This window comes from Hypanus sabinus, chromosome 1 (genome assembly GCF_030144855.1).
Source record: "Hypanus sabinus isolate sHypSab1 chromosome 1, sHypSab1.hap1, whole genome shotgun sequence".
NCBI lineage: Eukaryota > Metazoa > Chordata > Chondrichthyes > Myliobatiformes > Dasyatidae > Hypanus > Hypanus sabinus.
The window spans coordinates 105,135,988-105,162,528 of NC_082706.1; the positions used below are offsets into that span (position 1 = coordinate 105,135,988).

At 40.1% G+C, this 26,541-nt stretch overlaps 1 protein-coding gene across 1 annotated transcript in view; it reads right to left on the bottom strand.

Annotated features, from left to right (window-relative positions):
- The window catches only part of LOC132396067 (septin-7), a 122,439-nt gene that overhangs the window by 16,056 nt on the left and 79,842 nt on the right, over positions 1–26,541 (bottom strand). The window contains exons 7-8 of the mRNA XM_059973433.1: positions 26,186–26,282; positions 17,519–17,570 (exon numbers count right to left, since the gene is read on the bottom strand). Coding sequence (XP_059829416.1) covers positions 17,519–17,570; positions 26,186–26,282 — 149 coding nt within the window. The remainder of the gene's footprint in view (positions 1–17,518; positions 17,571–26,185; positions 26,283–26,541) is intronic.

The following is a 26,541-nucleotide window of genomic DNA, read 5'->3' on the forward strand; positions in this document are numbered from 1 at the left end:
ATTCTACCGAAAGCTGGCCCAGAGCAATCAAATGCTTTTCATATGACAAGGCACTCAATCCTGCAATCATTTTTGTGAACCTCCTTTGAACCCTCTCCAGTTTCAGCACATCCTTTCAAAGACTGAGGCCAAAAGCTACTCACAATACTCCAAGTGAGGCTTCACCATTGCTTTATAAAGTCTCAACATTACATCCTTGCTTCTATATTGTAGTCCTCTTGACATGAATGCTAACATCACATTTACCCTCCTCACCACAGACTCAATCTGCAAATTAACCTTCAGGGAATCCTGCACAAGGACTCCAGAGACCTTCTGCGCCTCAGTTTTTTGCATTTGCTCTCCATTTAGAAAATAGCCAACCCTTTCATTTCTTCGACAAAAGTGCATGACCATACACATCCCAACACTGTTTTCCATCTGCCATTTCTTTGTCCATTCTCCTAGTCTGTCTGTAGCCTATTTCCTCCAAGTACCTGTCCCTCCACTTATCTTCATATCATCTGCAAACTTTGCAACAAAGCCATCAATCTCATCATTGAAGACACTGACATTTCATGCAAAAAGAATCAGTCCCAACACAGACCACTGTGAAACACCACTAGTCACCAGCAGCCAACTAGAAAAGTCTCTCTTTATTCCCACTCTTTGCTCCTGCCGATCAGCCACTACTTTCTCCATGCTAGAATCTTTCCTGTAATACCATAGAATCAGAGCTTATTAAGCAGCCTCATGTGTCACATTTCAACCCAGCCCACTGACTGTAATCATCTACCTATCCTTCCTCACAGTCTAATACACACTTCATCTAGTTGTATACCAACTGCCCATTCTCAGCCCTATCATTCTGGCTCCCACTCCCTACAAAACTAGTGAAAATCCTCCCCAACAGTTATAGCAAATCCACCCACAAAGATATTGGCCCCACCTTGTATTCAGGTGCAACCCATTTTTCTGTATAGATCACACCTTGTCCGTAAGAGATCCGAATGATCCAGAAATCTGAAACCCTGCATCAACTCCTCAGCCATTTATTCGTCTGCCAAATCGTCTTATCCTTACCCTCATTAACACGTTGTACAGGGAGCAATCCAATGTTTACTGCCCTGGAGGTGCTGCTTTTCAACTTTCTGCCTATTATTCTCTATTCAAAACTTTTCTCCATTTCCTACCCATGTCATTGGTATCAACACGTAGCATGATTTATAGCTGCTCCCCTACCCCCACCCCAAGGATGCTGTGGACCCAACATAAGACATCCCTGACCCTGGCACCTGGGAGGCAATATACCATCTGGGTGTCTCTTTCATATCCACAGAATCTCCTGTCTGCTCCCCTAACTACTGAATCCATGGAATCGTGTATCACTTCTGCACTCCTCTTCTTCCCCACTTCCCTTCTGAGCCAAGAGGGAAACTCTGTGCCAGAAAGCTGGTTGCTGTGGCTTCACCTGCTAGGAGCCCCTCACAACCAAACAGCAGTATCCAGCAATATACTTATTAATGAAGGGAAGAGCCACAGGGGTACTCTGCACTGGCTGCCTATACCCTTTCTTTTTCTCTTTCTCTCTCACAACAGGCACCTGCCTCCTGTAACTCAGAGATGGCGACTTCCCAGTAGTTCCTTCGTATCTATTACCTCCTCATTCTCCCATTTGAGACAAAGGTTATCGATTTGCAGCTCGGTGCACTTCGTGCAGGTGTGGTTATCAGGGAGACTAGAAGTTTCCCAAAGTCCCCACATCTCACACAAGGAACATATCACTAAGTCTAGACGCATTCTCAGAGCACTAGAAAAAAAAACTTACTTGGAGCCTGCATCTGTGCATGCCCAGCTTGCCAAGCCAAAGCCTGACCACTGTAATACTGCTCCACTCCAACAATAGCTGATCCGGTTTTACCTTCTTTCTTTTTATTGGCTCAAATAAAACTCACTCCTGACAAGACTTGCAATTATCAAATAGCTCTCACTGTCAAAGATGTCACTCTCTCACTCACTACTTCAAACAAGGATTCAATTCCAATGAGACTTACAGTTTTCAAGTGGCCCCCACCCTACAAGATGTTGCTTTCGGACTTGCTACTTTAAACAAGATGGCGGCTGCAACCAACAGCGACGTCCTACATACAGCTCCCGAAACTACTAGTACTTAATTAAAATAAGCTACTTTTAAACTGCATGCACCTGGGGCCTGTAATTTACTGATTTTGTGTTTTGGGGCACTTTTGTTGTCTCTGAAGGAGAGTGAGGCGTGCGGCCTGAAGGTGGAATGTGAACCCATGATCAGGTCCATTACTCCTCACCAATTAAAGCATCAAACAAGATTATGATGGTAAGTTGACATGGATGGTAGTGGGAGGCAAATAGGTGTTCAACGCTGTCTGTCTGCATTTGACCAGTCTCCCTCGCCTGCTCACCTTCACTGGAGAAGGTGCAGGATCCTTTGTCATGCTGTGAGGTTTGAACAGGACAACTCGTGGCTGTCAATTCATTTTGAGGGACTCTGTAGATCCTGATTACATGTGTTTCTGGTTACTCATTTTCACTATTTTTGTGAGAGTTGATTAGGGTGCCTTGGTGCAGACTGGCTCTGTGGCCTGCAGTAAGTGAATGACACAGCACTAAACTGAACACTCCTAGACCATTTTGAGGACTCCGTGATTTGATGTTTAATATTCTGTATTAAAGTCACTTTTTGCCATATGCACTATTTGTTCATTTTTTGTGCACTGGGTATCTAATGTTTTCTTTGAATGGGTTCCATGGTATTTCTGTGTTTCGTGGCTGCTTGTGGGAGGATGAATCTCAGGGTTGTATACTATATATCCTTTGATAATAAATGTACTTTGAAACTTTGACTCACTCCCAAAGAGACTTCAGTTTTCAAATGACTCTGCAAGATGTTGCTCTCTCACTCGTTACTTCAAACAATAACTCACTCACGATGACATCTGCAGTTTTCAAATGGTTCCCACCCTGCAAGATTTTGCTCTCTCACTCGCTACTTTCAAATCATGACTTCAAATTTTCACCTTGGATATATAAAGCATTCAAGGTCACAATAAAATTAAAATTCTACTTTAACGTATGCTGTCCTCATTCAAAGTGCTCACCAAATGAATATTTCATTCCAACATCCATTTATGAAGAAAATATTTATGGACAACTGGAAAGCTGAGTCAAATTCCAAGGTACTTCAATACTTACTAAACTCCGTTTAGGGCTGGCAAGAAACTCCTGTTTGTCACAGCAGCCTTAGCAGCATTTATATATACCAGCTGGATGCAAGTCACCCTACAAATTCTTAGGGTGCATGCGCCTGTGAGCACATTTGTGTTCAATTGCAATATTCACTGTTCATCCATAACTCTTCATTCTCTATTCTTTAAAACATGGAGCAGAATGTAAATTGCATTTTGATCATTAAAGGCCTCAAACTTGCAACAAAAAGGAAGACCCAAGTACAGAAGCTTGGTCAGAGCCAAGTTTTTTAGCTGGGCCAGTTTTATAACAGAAGAGTATTTGTTCTAATTCCCCGTTTATACTACTCTGCCAAAATAAATTGCATCACTGTTCAAACTCATCCTCAGAGCTATCCACCCAATTGCTCAATTATATCCACCCAAAAGTAAAGGGCATCGCTTGGAACAGACATCGCGCTTGATGAGCAAAGGTATCATTTAACTTTCCAAAATATAAACAAAACCAAAAAAAAGCTTTTCTTTGTTGTCTGCTGTTCATTTCCTTCTTTGTAAGAAACTATTAAAATTACAAAATCTCTAATGTGGAAAGGGTGAAAGCGTCCTTTGTGACTGTGTTTAAAACCCCATTCTACTCAATGCAACCTCACTCAAATTCTGAAATACTGGTAAACATGGAAGTTTTCAAATTTCTACCTCATATTATCCTCTGAGAAGCACCACTATTTATTAAAAAGACTGACTGCAATTGTGAAATAAATTAAAGGTCATGTCCAACTTACTTAAAATATTCTGTACCAAAGTTTGAAGCCATTACCAACTCATGGTACAATAAATTATTATGCACTGAGTTCCAGTGTGTTGAGGATCTAGGAAATAGCTGGATTTGGGAGATAACATTGTTGAACAACTGCTTAAGCATTTCATTTAGTAATTATTCGTTTATGGCCACTTGCAACAGCTCTAATTCTCCTACATAATGGGAGAGCAGTACTGTATCTGGTTAGACTTCTGGTTCCCAAACTTTTTCGGGTTTTCACCCCCTTGGCTCCTAAACCTCATCCCCAGCAAACCCTTAGGAGTCTCAGATCAGAACATTCAATAATTTGCAAATTGTTTTGTTGCTTTGAAAGAAGTTGGGCGACTGCACTGAAATCATGCTCCACTAATTATAATGTTGGTAAGGCAATAAAAAACATCTTGACCTTTTGCCACAGCACAGGACAGCGGTCAGAGATTTCTTTCTGCAACCAAAAGTCTTGATATGATCTTTCAACTTTGGCTTCATCTCCAAGTCATTTTACAGTGATATCAGCTCTTCGCAGTTCATCCAGGTGGGCACGTTATCAGTATCTGGTATTCTTTCTTTCTCTTCCAACTCAGAGGCTCAGAAATTGGAAATGTCATGACAGAAAATGTTGCACTTAAACAGGGTTAACTTGGACAGAAATGTGGAGATGACTAATTTGAGTTTGGTAAGATTCACATAACTTTCTTGCAATTAAAAATCGATTTCATTAAACTTTGCAAATAATTCTAACAAATAAGCAATATCATGCGTAATTTTCATGAGTTGAACAATGAAAGAAGCGTCTGAGCCTTTAAAGAATTTTATCACAGTTTCAAAAAGCACCTCAGGCATTTTCCATTTCAGGGCCATCTGACGTGTGTGTGCAACAGCAAACATTCAAATTGCTCATCATTCTCAATATATACATTTGCAAGAAAAAGTTTGTGAACTGTATTTTGCATTAATTATTCAAAATGTGGTCTGTTCTTCATCCGTCACAGTAATAGACAAACACCATCTAACTAACCTCATAACACACAAACAATTGCACTTCTTCTTGTCAATACTAAGTACACCATTTAAACAATCATGGTCTAGGTTCAAAACAAGTATGTGAACCTCTGGGGTAATGCCTTCTACAAAAGCTATTTGGAGTCAAGTGTTCCAATCAATGAGATTAGATTGGATGTGTGGGTTGTAGTGGTGCCCTAGTGCTAATATAGTATGGCATCCCTGCAGTTCATAAATTGTAGATATATTGCTTTTAAATGGAGAATGAGTTATTACTAAGATAAATAATACCAATGGAGCTTTTATTTAAAGAACCAAGCGATTAGCTTTGTCACATATACAATGAAATACAGTGAAATGCGTCATTTGAGTTAAATTAAGTCAGAGAGGATTGTGCTCAGCAGCCTGGAGGTGTCATCTTGCCAACACTGCATGCCCTCAATGCACTAACCCCAACCATTTGCCACTGGAATATAGGGGAAAACTCAGAGGAAGTCCACACATTCATGGGGAGAACATACAAACTCTTTACAGATGGAACCCCGAGCTTGCAGCTCATGCCTTGTATTAACCGCTACGTGGCGTAGATGCAAAACATCAGAATGCCTTTGTGCAAAAAATTACTTTACAAATATAGACCAAGAATGAACTAGAAACGTTAATCTTTTTTAACTCAAACTTCTTAAGTATCAACATACGTGACATACGTGACTGCTTTTGAAATTCTGAAACAAAAAAAATTATTGATGAGAATGCAAATAAGCAGAGGAAATTAGATACAGTTTGATAACTGTCAAAATGTTTCCACTGTTGTAACAGACAGCACCAGAAAACAATCACAAAGGACAACTGAATCAGAGTACTGAATAAAGGTATTTGGAGATAGACAATTTAGGACAAATCTTGATTACATTCGACTACAGAATTACTATTATTTCAGATCACAATCTAGAATTCAACCTGCCTTTTTGTTGATATGATGGTGCTTTCAACAATATTACTTGAAGGAGCTTTCAATATCTGCATTACAACTCAGGATTAGATCCACTTCCCCATAAACAGGAGAACATATTCCACAGTGCTCATGTTATTATGCTCATTCTCTCAGTTTGTTTAGAAGGCTTACAAAACTATGACCGTTACAGATTTACCTCTCAGCCTCCAATACAGACTGAGAAAGACCCATCGTTGGGAAAGGCATATTTTTGGTTACTGCAAAGCTTACCAATTAAAACTGAGTTAGAGTGAAAAAGTCATTTTTTATGATTATAGGTGAGTTGCTTTGTATTTGCATTTTAATAACGGCATAGCTGTGAAAGAAATACTGGAATGATCTCAATGAGACATCAGAAGTCCTTACATGGATTTGGAAACATGTTTGTTACACAGCTTTGCAGCACAAATCATAATAATGGCAGACAGACTATACTGTTTTCGTGGGGCAGAATTTCCAACTCAAACATAATTCTTGTCCAAGCAGAATGTCAACTACTTAACATGGAACTGAAGTCACATGTAGAGCAGAAAGGGACAGTTCTTTGAATTAATCAAAATAATTCTTATGTTGTCAATCATTCTCTTCCTCTTAGGCCACATTATGCCATAAAGCCAAAAGAAGCATTCTGCCCTTCCAAATTAATATACTATTAAATCACCCTCAAGTGCCAAAGAAGTATGATCGTAACGGCGCATGACATGCATGGTTGCCAGCCTATATTTTTGGTAGTGGTCTCTGAAGACTCCACTGGCACAGAACTGTATTATGTTTAAGTTTCATATCAAATAAGCTCAAGGTTACATCGATCACTAGTGATGACTCATAAAAGCTGCTTAAATTGATTGTCATGGCCCTGCAGGCTAGTTCTAGTTGAAAACTCTATATAAATTCTAATGGCTCAATACCTTGACCATGTTGCATTAGAGAAGAATGAAAATCAAGGTCCTGATTTAACTGTCATCTTGAACTGGAACTTAATAAAGCTTAAATTACAATGAAGTGTCATTAGAATTACTAGTTTTTAAATGACAAACCTCCACAATGCACCAATCTCCTTTCATCATATGGTGACATATTTTAAAAGGATATAGAAACCTTTAATTTCCACAAAGAAGCACCTGCTCAACAGCTGGAGGTCGCAATGCATTAAGATATGAAATAACCAAAATGAGCCAGAGGGCACTGCTGGATAAAATGCAAATGGTAGCTTTGTGAAAGCACTTTTTGGTAAACAAGCATACACACACAAATGAACACTGTGCACGCTCAGCAGGAGGGACTCATGTTTTAGGAAACAAGGAAGAATCATTAAGGGTAACTGCACTGCTTATAAATAAATCAGCCACCCTTCATTGAAGAGGGCAGGACTATATGATCTGCCCAAACAGACCCTGTTCCTGAAACAGGATATATGCTGGTATAAGTACAATTGCAAGGCCTACCTGTAAAAGTATCTAAAAAAAATTATGGATTGCTAATCCCAACACTTACTGTAGGTAAAATGCTGGACAGCACTATAAATCATCAGCACATAAACATATCAATGCCAAGAGGCAAGATCTTGTGATCTTGAACATTTGTGGCCAAATTAACATGCTTGTGAAGAAGAGTTTAAGGAGTCAATGTTGGGCATTAAGTAATTTTATATTCACCTGGACTTTTGAGGGTGGAAATGGAATGTCAGTGAATGTCTGTGGCAAAGATTGTTAATTCATTTCAGAGAGAAAAAAAACTAGTCTTGGCCTAAAATGGGACTAAAGAGCCGAATTACATAAGTGAGATGAGAATGTTGACTCTTGACATCAAGGAACACCAGGTAAAACTGAAGTAAAACTGATGCAAAGGGATGGCATGCCAATGAATGGATTCCCAGTTCATACAAAGGATGCTGACTATGCCTGAGGGGGACTAAATATGCATTCTGCAACACTTTTTCATGGCAGTGTCCCAATCCAACCATCTTCACCAATTACCCTCCTTTTCCATAAGGTCAGAAGTGGGGGAATCACTGATGATTACACAATGTTCAAATATATTCACAATTCAACAGCATCATCATTACCATGGTAACTACTCTGCCCAAGACTGCAAGAAGCTGCAGAGAATTGTTGTCACAGCTCAGCACATCATGGAAATCAGCCTCCCATGCATGGACTATCTACACTTCTCACTGCTTCATTAGAGCAGCCAACATAATCAATGACCCCTTCCAATTAGGCAGAAGATACAAAACCCTAATACAGCACATACCACCAGGCTGAAGGACTTCTATCACGTTGTCGTATGACTATTGAAAAGTCCCCCAAGTTTAATAAAAAAGGACCCTGGACCTCACAATCTACCTCATTACAGTATTGTTCCTTGATGTCTATCTGCACCACACTTTCTTGTAACTGCAGTATTTTATTTTGCATTCAGCTGTTGCTTTTCGTCTTTACTATCTCGATATACTGCTGTAAAGAAATTATCTGCATGGATGACATGCAAAGATTTTCACTGTATCTTGGTACATGATACAATAATAAACTAATTTACGAAAAAATACCAAAATGCATGCCATGTCTACAAGCAACAGGACTTCGACAACATTCAGACACATGCTGAGGTAAGTGCAAGTAACACCAATTCCACAGAAGTGCTGGCAATTGCAAATTTCAAATAAGCATAATCAATAACTCTTGACATTTAACAGCATTAGCATTGCTGAACACCCAGATTCAACATCTTCGGGGTCACCGAAGATCAGAGACTTGACTAAATCATCAGTGTAAATATTAAGACTAGATAGCCCATGGTTAATAGCTCACCTCTCAACAATATACAAGGCTTTTTACCATCCAAAACTATGGAATGCTCTGTACCACTTAACTTGGGGAATGTCATGTTAACTCTCATGAAATAGGCACCATTAACAACAAAGCGGTCTACTTGATTGGGAAACAACCATCCTCAAACTTCTGAGTCAGGGAACGTTGAATCTTTGCGCATGGAGTTAAGAAACTGCAAGGGTAAAAAAGCCATTATGGGAATTACATATAGGCCTCCAAATAGTAGCCAAGATTTGGTGTTGAGATTGCAAAGGAAGCCGGGAAATCCATGCATTAAGGGTAATGCTACAATTGTAATGAGATACTTCAAGTTAGTGTCAGATCACAAGACGGAATTTTTTGAATACCTGCGAGATGGCTTTTTAGACCAGCTTGTGCTCAAGCATACCTGATGAAAGGCTATCTTAGATAGGGTGTGTGTAATAACCCAGATCTTATTAGGGAGTTTAATGTAAAGGAACCCTTAGGAGTCAGTGATCATAATATGAATGAATTCATATCGCAGTTTGAAAGGGAGAAGCATAAGTTACACACATTAGTATCATAATGAAATAAAGGGAATTTCAGAGGCACAAGAGAGGAACTTGCCCAAATGGATTGGAGGAGGATACTGGTGGGGATGACTACAGAGCAGGGATGGCTGAAGTCTCTGGGAATGCTCACCAGGCACAGGAAAGATAGATCCCACAGAAGTTGTTCTCAAGTGGCAGAGGTAGGCAACCATGGCTGACAAGGGAAGTTATGGACTACATAAAAACCAATGAAAAGACATAAGGTAGCAAAAATGAGTGGGAAGTTGGATGATTGGGAAGCTTTTAAAATCCACCCAAATGACAACTAAAAACGCCGTAAGGGAAAAGATGAAATATGAGGGCAAACGATCGAATAATATAAAGCAGGATACTAAAAGTTTTTTCAGTTATACAAAAAGTAAAAGGGAGGTGAGTGTTGAGCCAACTGGAAAATTATGCTGGTGAGGTAGTAATGGGGGGGACAAAAAAATGGCAAATGAACTAAATGATACTTTGCATCAGTCTTCACTGTGGAAGACACTAGCCATATGCCAGAGGTCTGTGAGTGTCAGGGAATATTACAAAGGAAAAGGTGCTTGGCAAACTCAAAGGTGGATAAGTCACCTGGACCAGATAGACTACATCTCAGGGTCCTGAGAAAGGTTGCTGAAGAGTTAACAGATGCATTGGTCATAATCTTTCAAGAATCACCTGATTCTGGCATGGTCCTGGAGGACTGGAAGGTTGGAAATGTCATCCCACTCTTAAAGAAGTGAGGAAGGCAAAAGAAAAGAAATTATACACCAGTTAGCCTTACCTCAGTGTTTGGGAAAGTGCTGCAGTCTATTATTAAGGGTGAGGTTTCGAGGTATTTGGAGGCCAATGATAAAATAAGTCAAAGTCAGCATGGTTTCTTTAAAGGGAAATTTTGCCTGACAAGTCTGTTAGAGCTCTTTAAGGAAATAACAAGCAGGGTGGACAAAAGAGAGGCGGTGGATGTCATTTACTTGGATTTTCAGAAGGCATTTGATAAGGTGCCACACAAGAGGTTGCTTAACAAGCAAAATCCTACAGCATTACAGGAAAGATACAATCATGGATAGAGGAATGGCTGACAGACAGGTCAAAGGGTGGGAATAAAGCGGACCTTTCCTGTTTGGCTGCCAGTGACTAGTGTAATGTATGCTCTTTTTACTTTAAGCCGGTGAAAATGTCAGAATACAGAGAGGAGACACTTGGCAGCCAGCTGTGGTTGTGAACAGGCATCAGCAACCAAGATCCTTCATAGTTCACACGCCGGATGGAAGAGTCTACAGGAGGAACAGGAAGCAACTGCTGAAGACAGGTGAGAAGGTGTTTCCACGTACAGATACACAGGACATTTCCATGGATACAGACATGGAAACACCCTCTCACCTGTCTTCAGCAGATGCTTCCTGTTCCTCCTGTAGACTCTTCCATCCGGCGTACAAACTATGAAGGATCTTGGCTGCTGATGCCTGTTCACAACCACAGCTGGCTGCCAAGTGTCTCCTGTCTGTATTCTGACATTTTCACCTATATGCAGATCTGGTAACTGTCTTGTATGTCTGACATAGTAGCTCTTTTGCTTTATTTGTTTGTACTTTAGCTTGTCATGTACTTGAACTAAAATAAAAAGCTAAAGTAAAAATGAGCTACACGTAAAAAGATGTCACAGTTACAGCCACCATCGAGTTTAAGTCTACGAGGTAATATTGCTGAGAATTGGAAGGTATAGCTCCAGCAGTTTGAGCTGTTTTGCACCGCTAGTGGTGTCGATGACAAGACGGAGAAAGTGCAAAGTGCTACGTTTCTGCATGTGGCTGGAGCAGAGGCAATAAAGGTTTGCAACACGTTTGTCTTCCAAGAGGGTGAGCGAGATAAAATTAAAGTGTTGAAGAAAAAGTTTCAAGACGACTGCGAACCCTGAAAAAACCTTAACCCTTTAATTGCTTTGTTTGGTTTTTTTTGGGTGAGGCAGATACACGTTTGAGTTCGACTAAGTGTCGAATATTATCTTTTGCTTCTCTCCTGGCAAGACATTTAATCCTCCTTAGATGGAGAGATGTTGCCCCGCCCACACATGCTCAATGGCTTAGTGATATTATGTCCTGCTTAGACCTTGAAAAAATTCATTATTCAGTTCTTAATTCGGATATAAAGTTCCATAAGGTCTGGGGACCTTTTATTGAGTACTTTCATAACCTTCCTCTTAATTAAGGCTTTTTTCTTCGGTCCCTTGCTTTCAGCTTTTTTTTTTGGTAGTAGGCATTATTATCTTCTGTTTTCAAGTGTATTTACAGTTTTGGGAGTTTGAATGTCCTGATTTATATTCTCTATATTGTGTTGTGGTTGGTCTGGAGTTTTTTTTTGTTGTGGGGCTTGGGGAGGATACTAACTTTACATGACTTCAATTTGGGTGCTTTCTCAATTATCTTTTTTGTATTATATTATTATTGCATGTTTATTTTTGCACTGTATTAATTTTCTTCATTTTGGTTTGGGTTTTTTTATCTGTAGTGATGTAGAAAATGCATAAAAAAAACAATATATAAAAAAAAACCTACCATACATTCAACACATTTTTTTTTTACGAGGGCTCAAGGACCGACAGAGATGCCTACCTGACAGATTTGAAGAACAAGGCAAAAAACTGAGTTCGGACAACTGCATGATTCTTTAATACGCAACAGGATTGTATGCGGCATACGAGATGATCATGTGAGAGGCAAGCTGTTGAGAGAGGCGGAGCTTACATTGGAAAAAGCGATTGATATGTGCCGTGCTAGTGAGATCACACACGTCGAGTCAGGTTAAAATGCTGAATGAAGAGACTGAAGTATACAAAATAAAAGCTGTAAAAACTGACAAGAGTAGGACAAAGCCAGCTCCACAGGATAATCAAAAGGAAGTTAACTGCAACAGATGTGGTTATAAACATGGATACAGAAAATGTCCAGCCTTTGGTAAGACGTGCAAATTATGCAAAAAGAGAAATCACTTTGCAAAGATGTGCAAATCGCAGGAGCAAGGAAAATGCATGCTGTGGAACAGAGTGAGTGCAACCGTGACATGTTCATTCGCACAATTGAAGTGGAACAGGAGGAATGCATCAAGAATATTGATAATGCAGAGATGGATGTTGAGGATGAATGGACTCAAGATCTGATGATAAACAGGAGGAATGTGACACTTAAGCTTGACACTGGGGCGAAGTGCAATGTAATGTCAGCAGAAACATTCAACTCACTGGACATCAGAGGAAAACTTGGAAAATCCACCTGCAAGCTTGTTGAATATTTTGGCCACAAGACAGCATCATTGGGAAAGAAAACACTCACCTGTGTGTATAAAGGACAGAAACACAAGATAGAGTGTGAGATTGTGCAACAGCATGTTTCGACAATACTAGGCAGAGCAACATGCATAGAGTTAGGTCTGGTGAAGCGAATCTATGGTGTTGAGAAAGAAAATGACTTTCTCAAAGACTTTGCTGACTTGTTTTCTGGACTAGGATGTTTACCAGGGAAACACCATATCCAGATTGATCCAACTGTTGCACCAGTCGTGCATGCTCCGAGGAAGGTTCCAGTAGCTCTCAGGGATCGAGTAGTGGAGGAGCTACACAAAATGGAACAGATGGGAGTCATAACGAGAGAAATAGAACCGACCGACTGGGTGAATAGTATGGTGACAGTGGTCACAGAGCAAAAGATTAGGATTTGCATGGATCCACAAGATCTCAACCGAGCCATCAAAAGAGAGCACTATCCGCTGCTCACGGTTGAAGAGGTTGTCTCCCGCATGCCTAATGCAAAATACTTTTCAGTATTGGATGCAAATCAAGGTTTCTGGCAGATCAAGCTGAATGAGGAAAGTTCCAAATTATGCACTTTCAACACGCCCATAAGGAGATATCGTTTCCTGCGTCTACCCTTTGGGATTTCTTCTGCATCAGAGGTATTCCAGAGGTCAGTGGCACAAGTGATTGAAGGCCTGGATGGAGTGGTCAGTTTCATTGATGATTTGCTGATATGGGGTGACACCATTGAAAAGCATGATCAGAGATGAAGGAAGCTTCTGGAGAGAGCACGTGAGTACAACCTAAAACTGAACAAAAGTAAATGTAGGATCAGCAAATACATAGGTCACATACTCAGTGCTGATGGGCTAAAACCAGATAATGAAAAGGTCAGGGCTGTGGTACTGCTACCACACATTGAAGCAGTTGGTTACCAATGCACCAGCACTCAAGTTCTATGATGTCAATAAACCGGTGACAATGTCTATGGATGCCAGTTCGGAAGGAATAGGAGCTGTTATACTGCAGCATGGGAGGCCTGTGGCGTATGGATCATGAGCACTTACAGACTGTCAATGCCGATATGCTCAAATCGAGAAGGAATTACTTGCCATAGTTTATGGGTGAGATAAGTTCCACCAGTATGTATATGGCAAAGAAATCCAGGTTGAGAGTGATCATAAACCACTTGAGAGCATCTTCAAAAAGCCACTCCACCAAGCTCCTATGAGGCTGCAAAGGATGCTTCTCAGGCTACAGAGGTACACTCTCACAGTCACCTATAAGCCAGGAAAAGAACTGCACATCGCTGATGCTTTGAGCCGTGCTTACCTCAAAGAGCAAAAGGAAGAGTTGCTAGGAAGAGAGCTGGAGGTCAGCTGGATTACACTTCAGCTACCTATTTCTGAGGAGAAGTTGGAAATGTTCAGGAAAGCGACTGCAGAAGATCCTGAAATGCAAATGCTAAGAGATATTACAATGAATGGATAGCCAACAGAAAGAAAAGATGTTCCAAACAAAATATGTAAGTACATTTAAAGAGGAAATTAGCTATGCATCAGGACTAATGTTCAAAGCAGCAAAACTCATAGTACCAAATCAAATGAGACAGGAAATGCTTAACAGAACTCATGAGTCACACCTGGGGATAGTGAAATGTAAAGAGCGAGCAAGGGACATTCTCTATTGGTCAGGTATGTCAACTCAGATAGAGGACATTGTGTCTCAGTGTGCTGTTCGTAATGAAAATAAAAACACCAATCCAAGAAAGCCTCTGCTTCCCCATCCACTACCAGGAAGACCATGGGAGAAGCTTGGCACAGATCTCTTTCGCTACAATGGTGCAGAATATCTGCTTTGTATGGACTACTAATCAAAATATCCGGAAATCACCAAGTTACGTGACACGTCCAGTCAAGGTGTCATTACTGCAATGAAGTCGACATTTGCAAGACATGGTATTCCAGATATTGTCATCAGTGACAATGGTCCACAATATGCCAGTGGTGAGTTTAGAGAGTTTTCAGAAAGCTGCGAATTTCAACATGTTACTTCCAGTCCTGGGCACGCTCAGCCTAATGGACAAGCAGAGAGAACTGTACAGACTGTGAAGAACATGCTCAAGAAGGCACAAAGCAGCACCAGTGACCCGTACATTGCTCTGCTTGAATACCACATCACACCGATTGAGGGTGTGGTGTTCTCTCCTGCACAGCTGTTGATGCGACGTCGTCTGAAGTCCAAACAGCCAACATCCACAACTCTACTGACTCCTGAAAGTAATGCTCAAGTACATGACAAGCTAAAGTACAAGCGAATAAAGCAAAAGAGCTACTATGACAGACATACAAGACAGTTACCAGATCTGCATATAGGTGAAAATGTCAGAATACAGAGAGGAGACACTTGGCAGCCAGCTGTGGTTGTGAACAGGCATCAGCAACCAAGATCCTTCGTAATTCGTACACCAGATGGAAGAGTCTACAGGAGGAACAGGAAGCATCTGCTGAAGACAGGTGAGAAGGTGTTTCCACGTACAGATACACAGGACATTTCCACGGATACAGACATGGAAACAAATGACACCAAGAGTGAGGGGTGTGACGAAACCCCACAACGCAATGACGGTGAAAGTTCGGCGCAGACAGACCGAGGTGGAAATGCAGACACAGAGGTTACTCGAGAGACTGACATTGAAGGACAAGCACAGTCACAGTTCTATCGCACAAGGTCTGGGAGACAAGTCAAACTCCAGCTAGATACAGAGACTAGATCTACCTACAGTCTCGTACAGTTTGAGACAAAATCACACGCTATAAGTTCCAAGGTGTGAAATAAAAGTCTATGTTAGTAAAAGAAAATATACTGTTAGTATTGTAAGATACAATGTAGAAAACAGTATAAGTAGTTAAGATTTTTATTAGTTTATGTCATGGCTGTTGTAATGTTAGAAAGTCATACCTAGAGGCATTGTTTTAGTAATTCACAGTATTGTAAAAAAAAACTTAAGAAGGGGGATGTAATGTATTATGTGAGTATTCGTAGGTCAGAGTGCATATGACGTCAGAACACGGGGTTTTGTAAAATGGAAGTCTGGTGAATAAACATGTGTGTTTAATACTATTATCTAAATGTAGAGAAGGTTCAAACATTGGGGTGCAGAGAGACTTAGGGAGTCCTTGGGCAAGACTCTCAGTTGATTTACAGGTTGTGTGTGGTGAAGCAGGCAAATGCATTGCAGGCATTAATTTCAAGGGGAACAGAATATAAAAGCAAGGGCATTATGCTGAGGCTTTGTAAGACATTGGTGAGGTTGCATGTGGAACATAGTCAACAGTGTTGGGCTCCATATCTCAGAAAGAATGTTTTGTCAGTGGAGAGTCTAGAGAAGGTTTGTCAGCATGATTCTGGGAACGAAGGGGTTAACAGATGAGGAGCATTTGGCAGCTTTGGGCCTGTACTCACTGGAATTTAGAAGAATGCAGGGATCTCACTGAAACCTACCAAATGTTGAAAGGACTAGATAGAGTGAATGTGGAGAGGATGTTTCCTATGGTGGGGGTGTCCAGAACTTGAGGGCACAGCCTCAAAATTGAGAGGCAATCTTTCAGAATGGAGGTAAGGAGGAATTGTTTTAGCCAGAGTAGAGATTCCGTGGAATGCTCTGCCACAGACTGCGGTGGAGGCCAAGTCCACGGTATTTTTTAAGGCAGACGTTGATAGTTTCCTGATCAGTCAGATCATCAAAGGATATGGCAAGAAGGCAGGTGTATGGAGTTGAGTGGAATCTGGGATCTGACTCGATGGACTGAATGGCCTTATTCTGCTCCTATGTCTTATGGTCTTAGAGTTATAAAGCATAGTTCTTTTGGCCCAAATTGTCCAATTTAGCCCATATCCACCTGTCTTTCCTATCCTTTATCTGTCTAAGGAAGTTTCATTGGGTTCACCCCATGATGAAGGGGTTAATGTATAACAACAGAATGCACAGGTTTAGTTGGAACTTTTGGATTTGAGAAAAATGAGTATTTTTGTTTGGGTGGGGGGGGGGGGGGTGTTGTTCCTCCTGGTGAGGCATCTAGAATAAGGCATAGTTTCAGATAAGGTATTGTCCATTTCAGATGAGGAATCTCATCGGCTCTCAAATCTTTGGAATTCTCTTTGCGAACTGAGGAAGTCAATGGGTACCAGGAGTACCTGGGACGGTGGTGATGAGGCCAAGATTGGATTGGCTGCAATCTCATAAAATAGCAGGAAAGTTGAAGGACTGACTAGCCTAATCCTGTTGATCATAATCTGGTGAGATTTCAGACACTTGCAACAAGTGAGGAAAACTAAAAACAAACTGCCCTAATTTTAAAAGCAATTGAGATAACAAAAAACAAGATTGAAGGATTTAGACACAAACTGGGTGTTTCAGTGCTAGAACTCTAGGGAAAGCCAAATGAACAGAAATCGCTTTTTCAAATTATACACACTTATGATCCAACAAAAATACAACTGATGCATAGATTATGGTTTTGTCATCATATATGCAGGTTAAAGAATGGAAAAATACTGAGATGCACTTCAGGTGAAGTTAAATCTTGTCAAATGTAGCACTTGCTTCACCAGTGGATTACAACTAATCTCTAAATCTTTACACAGAATTGTTTATTACGACAGCCATCCAAAATCCAAATCCAAATGTAAATCTAAAATTTGTACACTTTTAACAAATTACCTTTTTGTAGAAAAGCACAAGGAAATTTTAGTGCTACATTAGATTCTTTTTTAAGTAATAGTTTTGCATGAGAAAATCATATCAGCAGTTTCCAGGTGCCAATAAGTACTGATTACTATTATACTTGAATCTTACCTGATCAGCATGTTTCGTAGGATTGTGAAGTCACAGTGCTCACTATTTTCAACTGCAAAAGAAAAACATGTTTTAGAAGGTGAATACCCTACAGTCAGAAAGATATGCATTTATATAATGCCGTCCATTACTTCTTGACACTAAGTATGCTAAGCCATCCTAATGTCAGAAAGAACAGCAGTCAATGGCCACACAGTGAGCTCCCACATGTAGCACCTATGGTCAGGTAGTCTGCTTCAGGAATGTCGGATGAGATTCACAGATTGATGCAATTTATTGTGCAGGTGGTGCCAAGTGATTTTTTTCAGCCATCTGCGAAATCAAGGTCTTGTTTAATAGTTTACCAAAATATAAAGCCTCTTAATTACTATAACCATGGTCATGCTCAGATATTTATGTTTAAAGCCCTAGAATGGAATTCTCCCCATAATTTTCAGGCTGGAGATTAAAGCTGCTGTTGCACAAGTGTATCTTGGCAACCACTTGTAAATACAGACCAAAATTAGCCGTTAGCCTTGTGGAACAATTTCAAATAAGTGGACCTTCATGGGATATTAAAGAAAATTCAGCAGAAGAAACTAAAATGGTTCTTGCTTGCTTCAAGTGGTGTGCTTGAAATGATACACATTGCCTGAGAGCGATAGGCTGCTCCACGCCGAAATTTAACTTGGCTTGCAGCAAATGGAGGTTTCAAGGTTCAGCTTTTAACATTTTATTGTTCTGATGTAGTTCTGAGAAGTAGACCTTTCAGCCCCTCACCCCAACTGGAAAAAGCACTGATATCTATTTTAACTTCTCTTGAACAATGCACCATAGCAACAGGACACGTGAAACATTGGTCCAAGCACTGTTAATCATTCACATCTGTTAGTGCAAATTTGACTCAACATTAACACATTTGATTCCCAAAACAAATGAAAGGAGATCCAGAACAGAACTTGAACAATCCCTCTCTCCACAGATGCAGCCTAACTGCCAAGTATTAACAGCAATTTCTGCTTTAATCAAAGTAGCTTTTCACTTACCAAACAGAAATGTAGCTTTTAAATACCTGCGTGATTAGCTTGCTAGACACAATTTATGACCGAAACAATATCAATACAAGTTATCAAAAAGGAATTGAGAAATATTTTTTCCACAGAAACATACTGACAAGCAGAAATCCAAGGTCAGCCACTGAACAATTGTTAAATAAATAAAAATTTAGATCAATGGTCAATAAATGCATCAGCTCATGCCCTGCACCTGTTCAGTCTTTTGCCTTTACAAAACCACAATTCATTCAGGCTACAGTAATAAAGGTTAAAGTGCAGCTTATTGCAAGGATACCAAGGCAAAGATAATTTAACTTTCCTCTGTGGAACCCACCAAGTAATAAGAGAACCAAAAGTAAACTGTATACCACTGCAAAATAGAATTACAATTAAAACAAAAAATAAATTAATAAATAATGAATACCAAACTGCTTACCATATTGCTGAGATTAGACAAAGAACAAAGAGTATTTAGCATAAAAAATGCCAGGCATGAGAGGGGCAAATGCTTAGGCAATACACATCGTCTTGACAAGCACCTTACTTCCACAGAATTTGATGACATACACCGACATCAGCAAACCAAGGCTGATCTGTTTGAAAAAAGGAAGCAGACTTTTGCCCCTCTCTTAGTTACAAGGAAAATTATAAACTGACAAAATTACTACTGTGAGCCTCAAAACAGAAGTTCAGAAATAAATTTAATTGTTTTGAAAAATTCAACAAGGTGAGAAAACATTGAAATGCAGTTGGTTTGAATGATTTCTTTCATCAACCTTACAATGGAAGATTAAAACAAAACAAATTAACTCTTCTCAATGCCATTCATAAATAATTGATCCACGAGATGCTGACAAGCATGTTCCTAATTGCCCAGATGCTGGTAAGCACTTTTTTGGAACTACTGCAGTGTATCTGGTGACCGAGCTCCCACTGGGATAGAGTTCTAGGATTTTGACCTAGTCACCACAAAGGAATATATCCAACTTGGGAGGTGAGTGATCTTACCACATGCAATGATACAAAACTTCATTCATGGGTTGCTTTGATCTTACAATTGCCATCATTTGCTAATAGCGAATTTTGCAGCGTTAAATTCAAGCAGCATTGTAGCATAGCAGTTATTGTAACACTATTACAATGCCAGCAACCCAGGTTCAGTTCCCGACTGCCTGTAAGGAGTTTGCACATTCTCCCTGTGACTGTATGTGTTTCCTCCGGGTACACTGGTTTCCTTCCACGTTCCAAAGAGGTAGAAGTTAGTAGGTTAACTGGTCACATAGGTGTAATTGGGCAGGGTGAGCGCACTGGGCTGGAAGGGCATGTTACTATGATGCAAGTCTCTAAAAATCTAAATTTCTAGTTATGAGTAAATCTCAATACTTATGACAAAATACTTCACCTACCGAATTTCTAATAGGCCATTATACAGCAAGACATTCCTTGTGACCGTTTGCTGTAAATAATTCTGCCATAAACTCAAGTGCTCACAGCAATTAGTAAATTCAGTACAGTGAATATTAGTTTATTAAATCCAATTAGGATATAAATTGACACGAAAGGCATACAAAAATCAGCCTTTTGATGAAAATCAACATTCAATAAAAAATTAATTTCCACTGAGAAAGGTTCTACAAGAACAGATCAAGCAGCCTAGTTCCTGCTGGGTGCAGACCACAAAACAGAACAGCCCGAAGCCCAGCCTACGCTGTCCACATTACTCTGAAGGTTGATGATGTGAATAATGAAAATGCAGCTAAACAGTAGGCTTGCAGAAGAGTTGAGCTTTCCTTCACAAGGAGTACTTCCACCTTCTCAAATATCTGTAAAGCATAGCACAATTCCACACTGCATTTTTCAACTATCACTGCACTCTTTTTGAATCTCCTCATCCTGGACACAATGACATTTTATGGCATCCTTCCCAAACCGTCACCAAGCTCCAAACCTGGCAGATCAAGACCAATGCGCACTCTGAGGACTTCAATCGCTCTTGATCTTTGCTGTTTACTATTTACTTATTTTTGAGGTGCAGCACGGAATTGGCCCTTCTGATCCTTGGAGCCATGCCACCGAGCAACCCACAGATTTAACCCTACCTTAATCATGGAACAATTTACAATGACTGATTGACCTACTAACTGGCACATCTTTGCACTGTGGGAAGAAATTGGACCATCTGGAGAAAACCCATGCAAACACAGAGAGGAACTTGCTCACAGGATCTCAGAATTAAACTCCAATTGAGCTCTATTAGTGTCACACGAACTGCTATCGTGACGCATCAATTTGTGATCACCAAGTTTGCTGCAATTTATAATAGAACTTCAAATTTGATACATTGAGAAACTGGATAAGCTGGGCTAAGGAGTGAACTTGCTTATTTTATTTAGTGCAGAATCGGCCCCTCTGGCCTGTTGAGCCACACGACCCAGCAGCCCCCAAGTTAACCCTATTTGGACAATTTACAATGACTAATTAACCTATTAAACAGTACATCTTTTTGGACTATGATAGGAAACTGGAGGAAACACATGCAATCATGGGGAAAACGTACAAACTCCTTACAGATGGCACTGGAAATGAATTCCAAACTATGGTGCCCTGATTTGTTCTATGCACTATCCTACCATGGCATTATAGGACATTTATACAAGCCAGAAGAGCTTGTAAGGTGAATGGTCCTGATCTTTCTCCCCAGGGTAGGGGAACTGGAAACTGGAGTGTATAAATATAAAATGAAATGGTTAGGCTTTAAAGGACACATCGGGGGGAAATTTTTCAATACAGAGGGTGGCGGTCAACTTCCCTTCTGGTCAACTGCGGTAGCTGTTTCTTCACTAAAGCCAGGGCGTTCAATTGCCTGACAGAACATTTCAAAGACTGTTAGTAATGCCTGGAAATAATGTTCTTTTAACCACTACTTTCAACTTTTATGTGCAGAAGGACTTTTGTGTGAATGAAGATTCTTTACATTAAGCCAAAAGGATATGGGTTCTTTCCCAGCCTTCCATCTTAGCAGAATATCAGAATGCAATAACCATATGCTTTATGAAACTAGACAACTTACATAATGATAAATTAAAGATACAAATTTAAATTCAAGTAATTGCATCTGAGCAAACATTTAGTTATATGAAAAGGAAACTGACAGATCAGAATTTCCGATATTGTAAGATAAACTCATAAGCAAACTTCTTCCACAGTGTGCCTTCAATCTGAGCACAAGGTTAACCTATGTGTCATATACGCCCCCAATTAGTTAACACATACACACTTTGGTATCAATATGGAGCTTTATCAATTGAAATGGCTTCTTTCATTTCCTTTTGCAGTTAGTTCAGTTCATTTGCTGCACTTCATGCAAATTAATAAACTAAGTTAACATTACCAAATTATTTGCAAGTAGTTCCATTGAAATATTAGATATATTTCTTCACCTCCGGAAATCCACCAGTAATGCAAAACACCAAGCAGGTATATTAGACCTGAAATGTTTTAGCAGAATGCAAATAGGCCCGATTAAAGTATTAAAGATTGCCATTAAGATGGGAACTGTTAGAAAATTTGATTTGAACATCATGAAAGATTTTTTAAAATGAAGCATCAAGAATAAAAGAGCAACATGGAAAAAAGGTTCCAGTAAGTCACTGAACTGGACATTGATACCCAGAATTACAGCCAACAGAACACTTAGAAAATCAACACAAGAGATTCAGCATATGCTGAAAACAAGAACAACAAAATGCAGGAGAAACTAAGCAGGTCATCGGGACTAGTAAAGAAAGGAAGATACCAGAATAAGGTGGTTGGGGCAGGGGAAGGAGGACAAGCTAGAAGATGATAGATGAAACCAGGTGGGTGAGAAAGGTAAAGGACTGGAGAAGACAGAATATGATAGAGGAGAGTGGACCATAGGAGCAAAGGAAGAAGCACAGGGGAAGGTGATGGCAGGTGAGAGAAGAAGCCAGAGTGGGGAATAGAAGGGAGGGAAGAGGAAGAGGAAAAGAAAGAAAATTCCCAGAGGAGAAATCGGTGCCCATGCCATCAGGCTGTAGGCTACCTAGACAGAAAACGAGATGTTGTTCTCCACCCTGAGAGTGGTCTCATCGAAGCAGAAGAGGTGGTCACGGCCCGACAGGTCATAACAGGAATGGGGATAGGAATTAAAATGACACACACAAAATACTCAGCCCGAAACGTCGACAGTGCTTTTCCTTATAGATGCTGCCTGGCCTGCTGTGTTCCACCAGCATTTTGTGTGTGTTGTTTGAATTTCCAGCATCTGCAGATTTCCTTGTGTTTGCTCTAGGAATTAAAATGGTTGGCCACCAGGAAATTCTGCTTTATGCAGATGGAGCAGAGATTCATCTCATTTTGAGAACACCTTCAATCACATTCTCCTCTCACATCTGTCTAGTTTTCCTTATTTAAGCCATTCATGCCAACAACTTGTCGTGGCGAGTTCCACATTTGTATATACTTTTGGTCCAAATTATGCATCTGACCCTTATCTGATGTTTTTTCACCATGCAGAACATGGAACTGATTACATTTTAAAACAGCTTATATTAGAATAATTAAACTGATACTCCCATTTGGCCCTACCAAGGTTCATTCTGGTACAGTTCAGCCTTCATTCCTAACATTCACAGATATATAATCTGTCCTGTAAAAAGGCATCTCCACTGTTATAAACATGAGAAATAATGCAGGTGTTGAAAATCCAAAACAACACACAATTCTGGAGGAACTCAGTACATCAGGCAGCATCTATGGAAGTGAATTAACGGTTGAGATTTCGGCCAAGACCCTTCACCGTCGTGCCAGAAACCTGCACAACCCGTTACCAGCCACAACTGCTCTATGGTGCTGTGCTGGCATTCACAATTTACACAGCAATCAATCACTCTTTAGTTTGCTGTGAAAAGGTTGTCATTTGATGGCTGACAGTTCTGGCTCATCTGTAGAAGAGTAGGTAGATCTTAGCACTATTAGATGTCTCCATCTAAGTGTGCAATGTGCAATCATAGTAATTTATATAAATAAAACAGTCAATGTAATATAGAGTATACTCAAATCAGCACGAGTTCATCAGTATGATGGCCTGGTGGAAGATACTGTCCCAGAGCCACTGGTCCTGGCTTTTATACCGCTTTCCGGATGGTAGCAGCTGGAATAGATTGTGGTTGGGATGGCTTGGGTCCCCAATAATCCTACGGGCCCTTTTTATACACCTGTCCTTGTAAGTGTCCTAAATCATAGGAAGTTCACAACTACAGATGTGCTGGGTTGGCCTCACCACTCTTTGCAGAGTCCTGCAATTAAGGGAGGTACAGTTCCCATACCAGGCAGTGATACAATCAGTCAGGATGCTCTCAATTGTGTCCCTGTAGAAAGTTCTTAGGATTTGGGCACCCATACCAAACATCCTCAACTGCCCGAGGTGAAAGAGGCACGGCTGTGTCTTTTTTCACCATACAGCTGGTGTATACAGATCACATGAGGTCCTCAGTGATGTGTATGCCAAGGAACTTGAAGCTGTTTACCCTCTCAACCCCAGGTCTATTGACGAAGAGGTTGTTTTCTTGGCATCACTGTGTCAAAGAGATGACTTCTTCCCTGTAGGCCACCTCACTATTGTTTGAAATCAGGCCAATCAACGGAGAGTTGTCTGCAAATTTAATTAGCAAATTGAAGCTGTGGGTGGCGATACAGTCATGGATATACAGGGAGTAAAGGAAGGGACTCAGTATGCATCCCTAAGGGGCTCCTGTATTGAGAGTCAGAGGGTTGGAAGTGACGGAGCCCGTTCTTACAACCTGCTGGTGATCTGACAAGAAGTCCAGGATCCAGATGCACATGGCAGGGTTAAGGCTCAGGTCTCTGAGCTTCTTGTCGAGTCTGGATGGAACTATGGTGTTGAATGCTGAACTGTAGTCCAAGAACAGCATTTTCACATAAGCATCTTTCTTCTCCAGATGTGTAAGGACAGTATGTGGAGCAGTGCCTATTGCGTCATCTATCAATTGGTTGTGTTGGTAGGCGAATTGTAGGGGTACAGTTTGAGTGGACCCCAAGTTTAGAATACTGCATTCAGTGCTCTCAATGTGGTATTCTCCATAGTGCTTTACTGTTTTGTAGAATACCTAAGTTTAGATCACAAGGATGATAGGAGCTTCAACTTGCCTGCTACTTTAATTCTTCAATCAGCGCTCTATTTAACCCAAGACTTCAGTTTCTTATTTTGCTTCCAACAGAGTTCAACAAGCTTGAGAAGCACCACCTCGTCATTCCTCTAAACATATCTTAGCTTTCCAGACTCTATGCTGAATACAGCCTTTTCAGTTGCATATCTTACGTTTCCAACATTTTCATCCCTCTCCTGCACTACGAAGTTCAGACTTCATTCATAATATCCTATTCCTATATCCTCCAGAGATACAAATTTCCACAGGCTTTGACCACAACCTTTCAAAATTGCCATTTCATCATTTAATTTTTGTCCTCAACCTTTTCTTTTGTCTTCACTACTTCTCTCCAATATGAAACTACTCCTGCCCTGTTCTGATCCAAGGTTAACAATCTCAAATGCTAACTAGAGACACAAGAGTGTAGATGCTGGTATCCAGAGCAACAAACAATGCTGAAGGAACTGAGCAGGTCAGCAACACCTAGCGAGGAAAAGGACAGTTGAGGTTGTCGGTTGAGACCCTTGCCACTTTACTTGAAAAACTAAGCATTTCCAGCACTGATTTCAGATTTCAACTACTGCAACATTTGAACACAAGCTAAACATTAACCAAATCTTGAATGTCTGTTATGTGATGACCATCTTGCCCACCCCCCCCCCATGTATTAAAAATAAAAAAAGGATTTGCATGATTGATAAAAAGTAAAAAATACATGAATAGAAAAGCTTAAATGGGCATATACCAAAAACAGGCAAATAGACTAATTTATGAGAATTTTGATTGGCATGGACCAGTTGTGTTGAATGGCCTGTTTCCATGCTGTAAGACCCTCTGACTGATGCAAACTGTATACAACCAAGATATAGAACTGCAACTTTAGATCCTGAAATGCGAAAAACCCTGAAAACTAAAAACTTTGACCATTCTAGTGTGGAAATACCTAAAGCTAAAAAGACATTAACTGGAGATATGATCAATAATTTTTCATCAATTGGCCTATGCTGTACAACAATTTATTGTTTATAATTTTAAACATTGACCTACCAAGCATTGATTACCTCCTCACTAGCTACTGTAAGAACAGCAAATCTGCTCTCCTTGAATTGATTTTCAATTAATTATTTAAATTATTTCTATTCTTAATTGTGAAGAACATCACCCACAGGTCAAAACTAGAAAATTCCTGTCTGGGTTTAGTACAAAGATTGGTGCACAAAAATCTACTTTCATACTTCAGTACAGTCGTGTGAAAATGTGTCAGGTGTCCTGGCTAATAGTTCAGTTTCAGTCAACATGACTTTCATTAACATATAACTGCCAAAAGGAAGGTGATTACTGGATGCAATATTGATATTTTGCCACCCAGACATCTCAAAATTTACTGTGGAAAAGCAATCAGCAAATTACAATCTGACAATACAAGAGGCAAAGGGACTTACCTTCTGCAACTCCCCAAGGGTACTGTCGGCCCCTAACACGTTTTCCATTCACCTCTATGATAGTATTACTACCTACAACAGCAAGAGGTAAACGATCCTGGAAAAGATGAATAAGCACATAAATAATCAAGAATAATTCATCAAGCAAAACTTAAAAGCAGTTTTAAGCAGGTAGCTAAATAAATGGGTCTGTCAGACTTAAATCTCTGGGTCCAACTGTCACCATATTTCACATTATAAAATAAGAAAACAATTTTAAAACTAAAAAAAGGAGAACAGATAGGAGTTACAATTGTTGGGCCTCAGTTGAAGAATAGGGCCCACTTTCTGAAGGGTATCAAGGCCTTGAAAAAGCA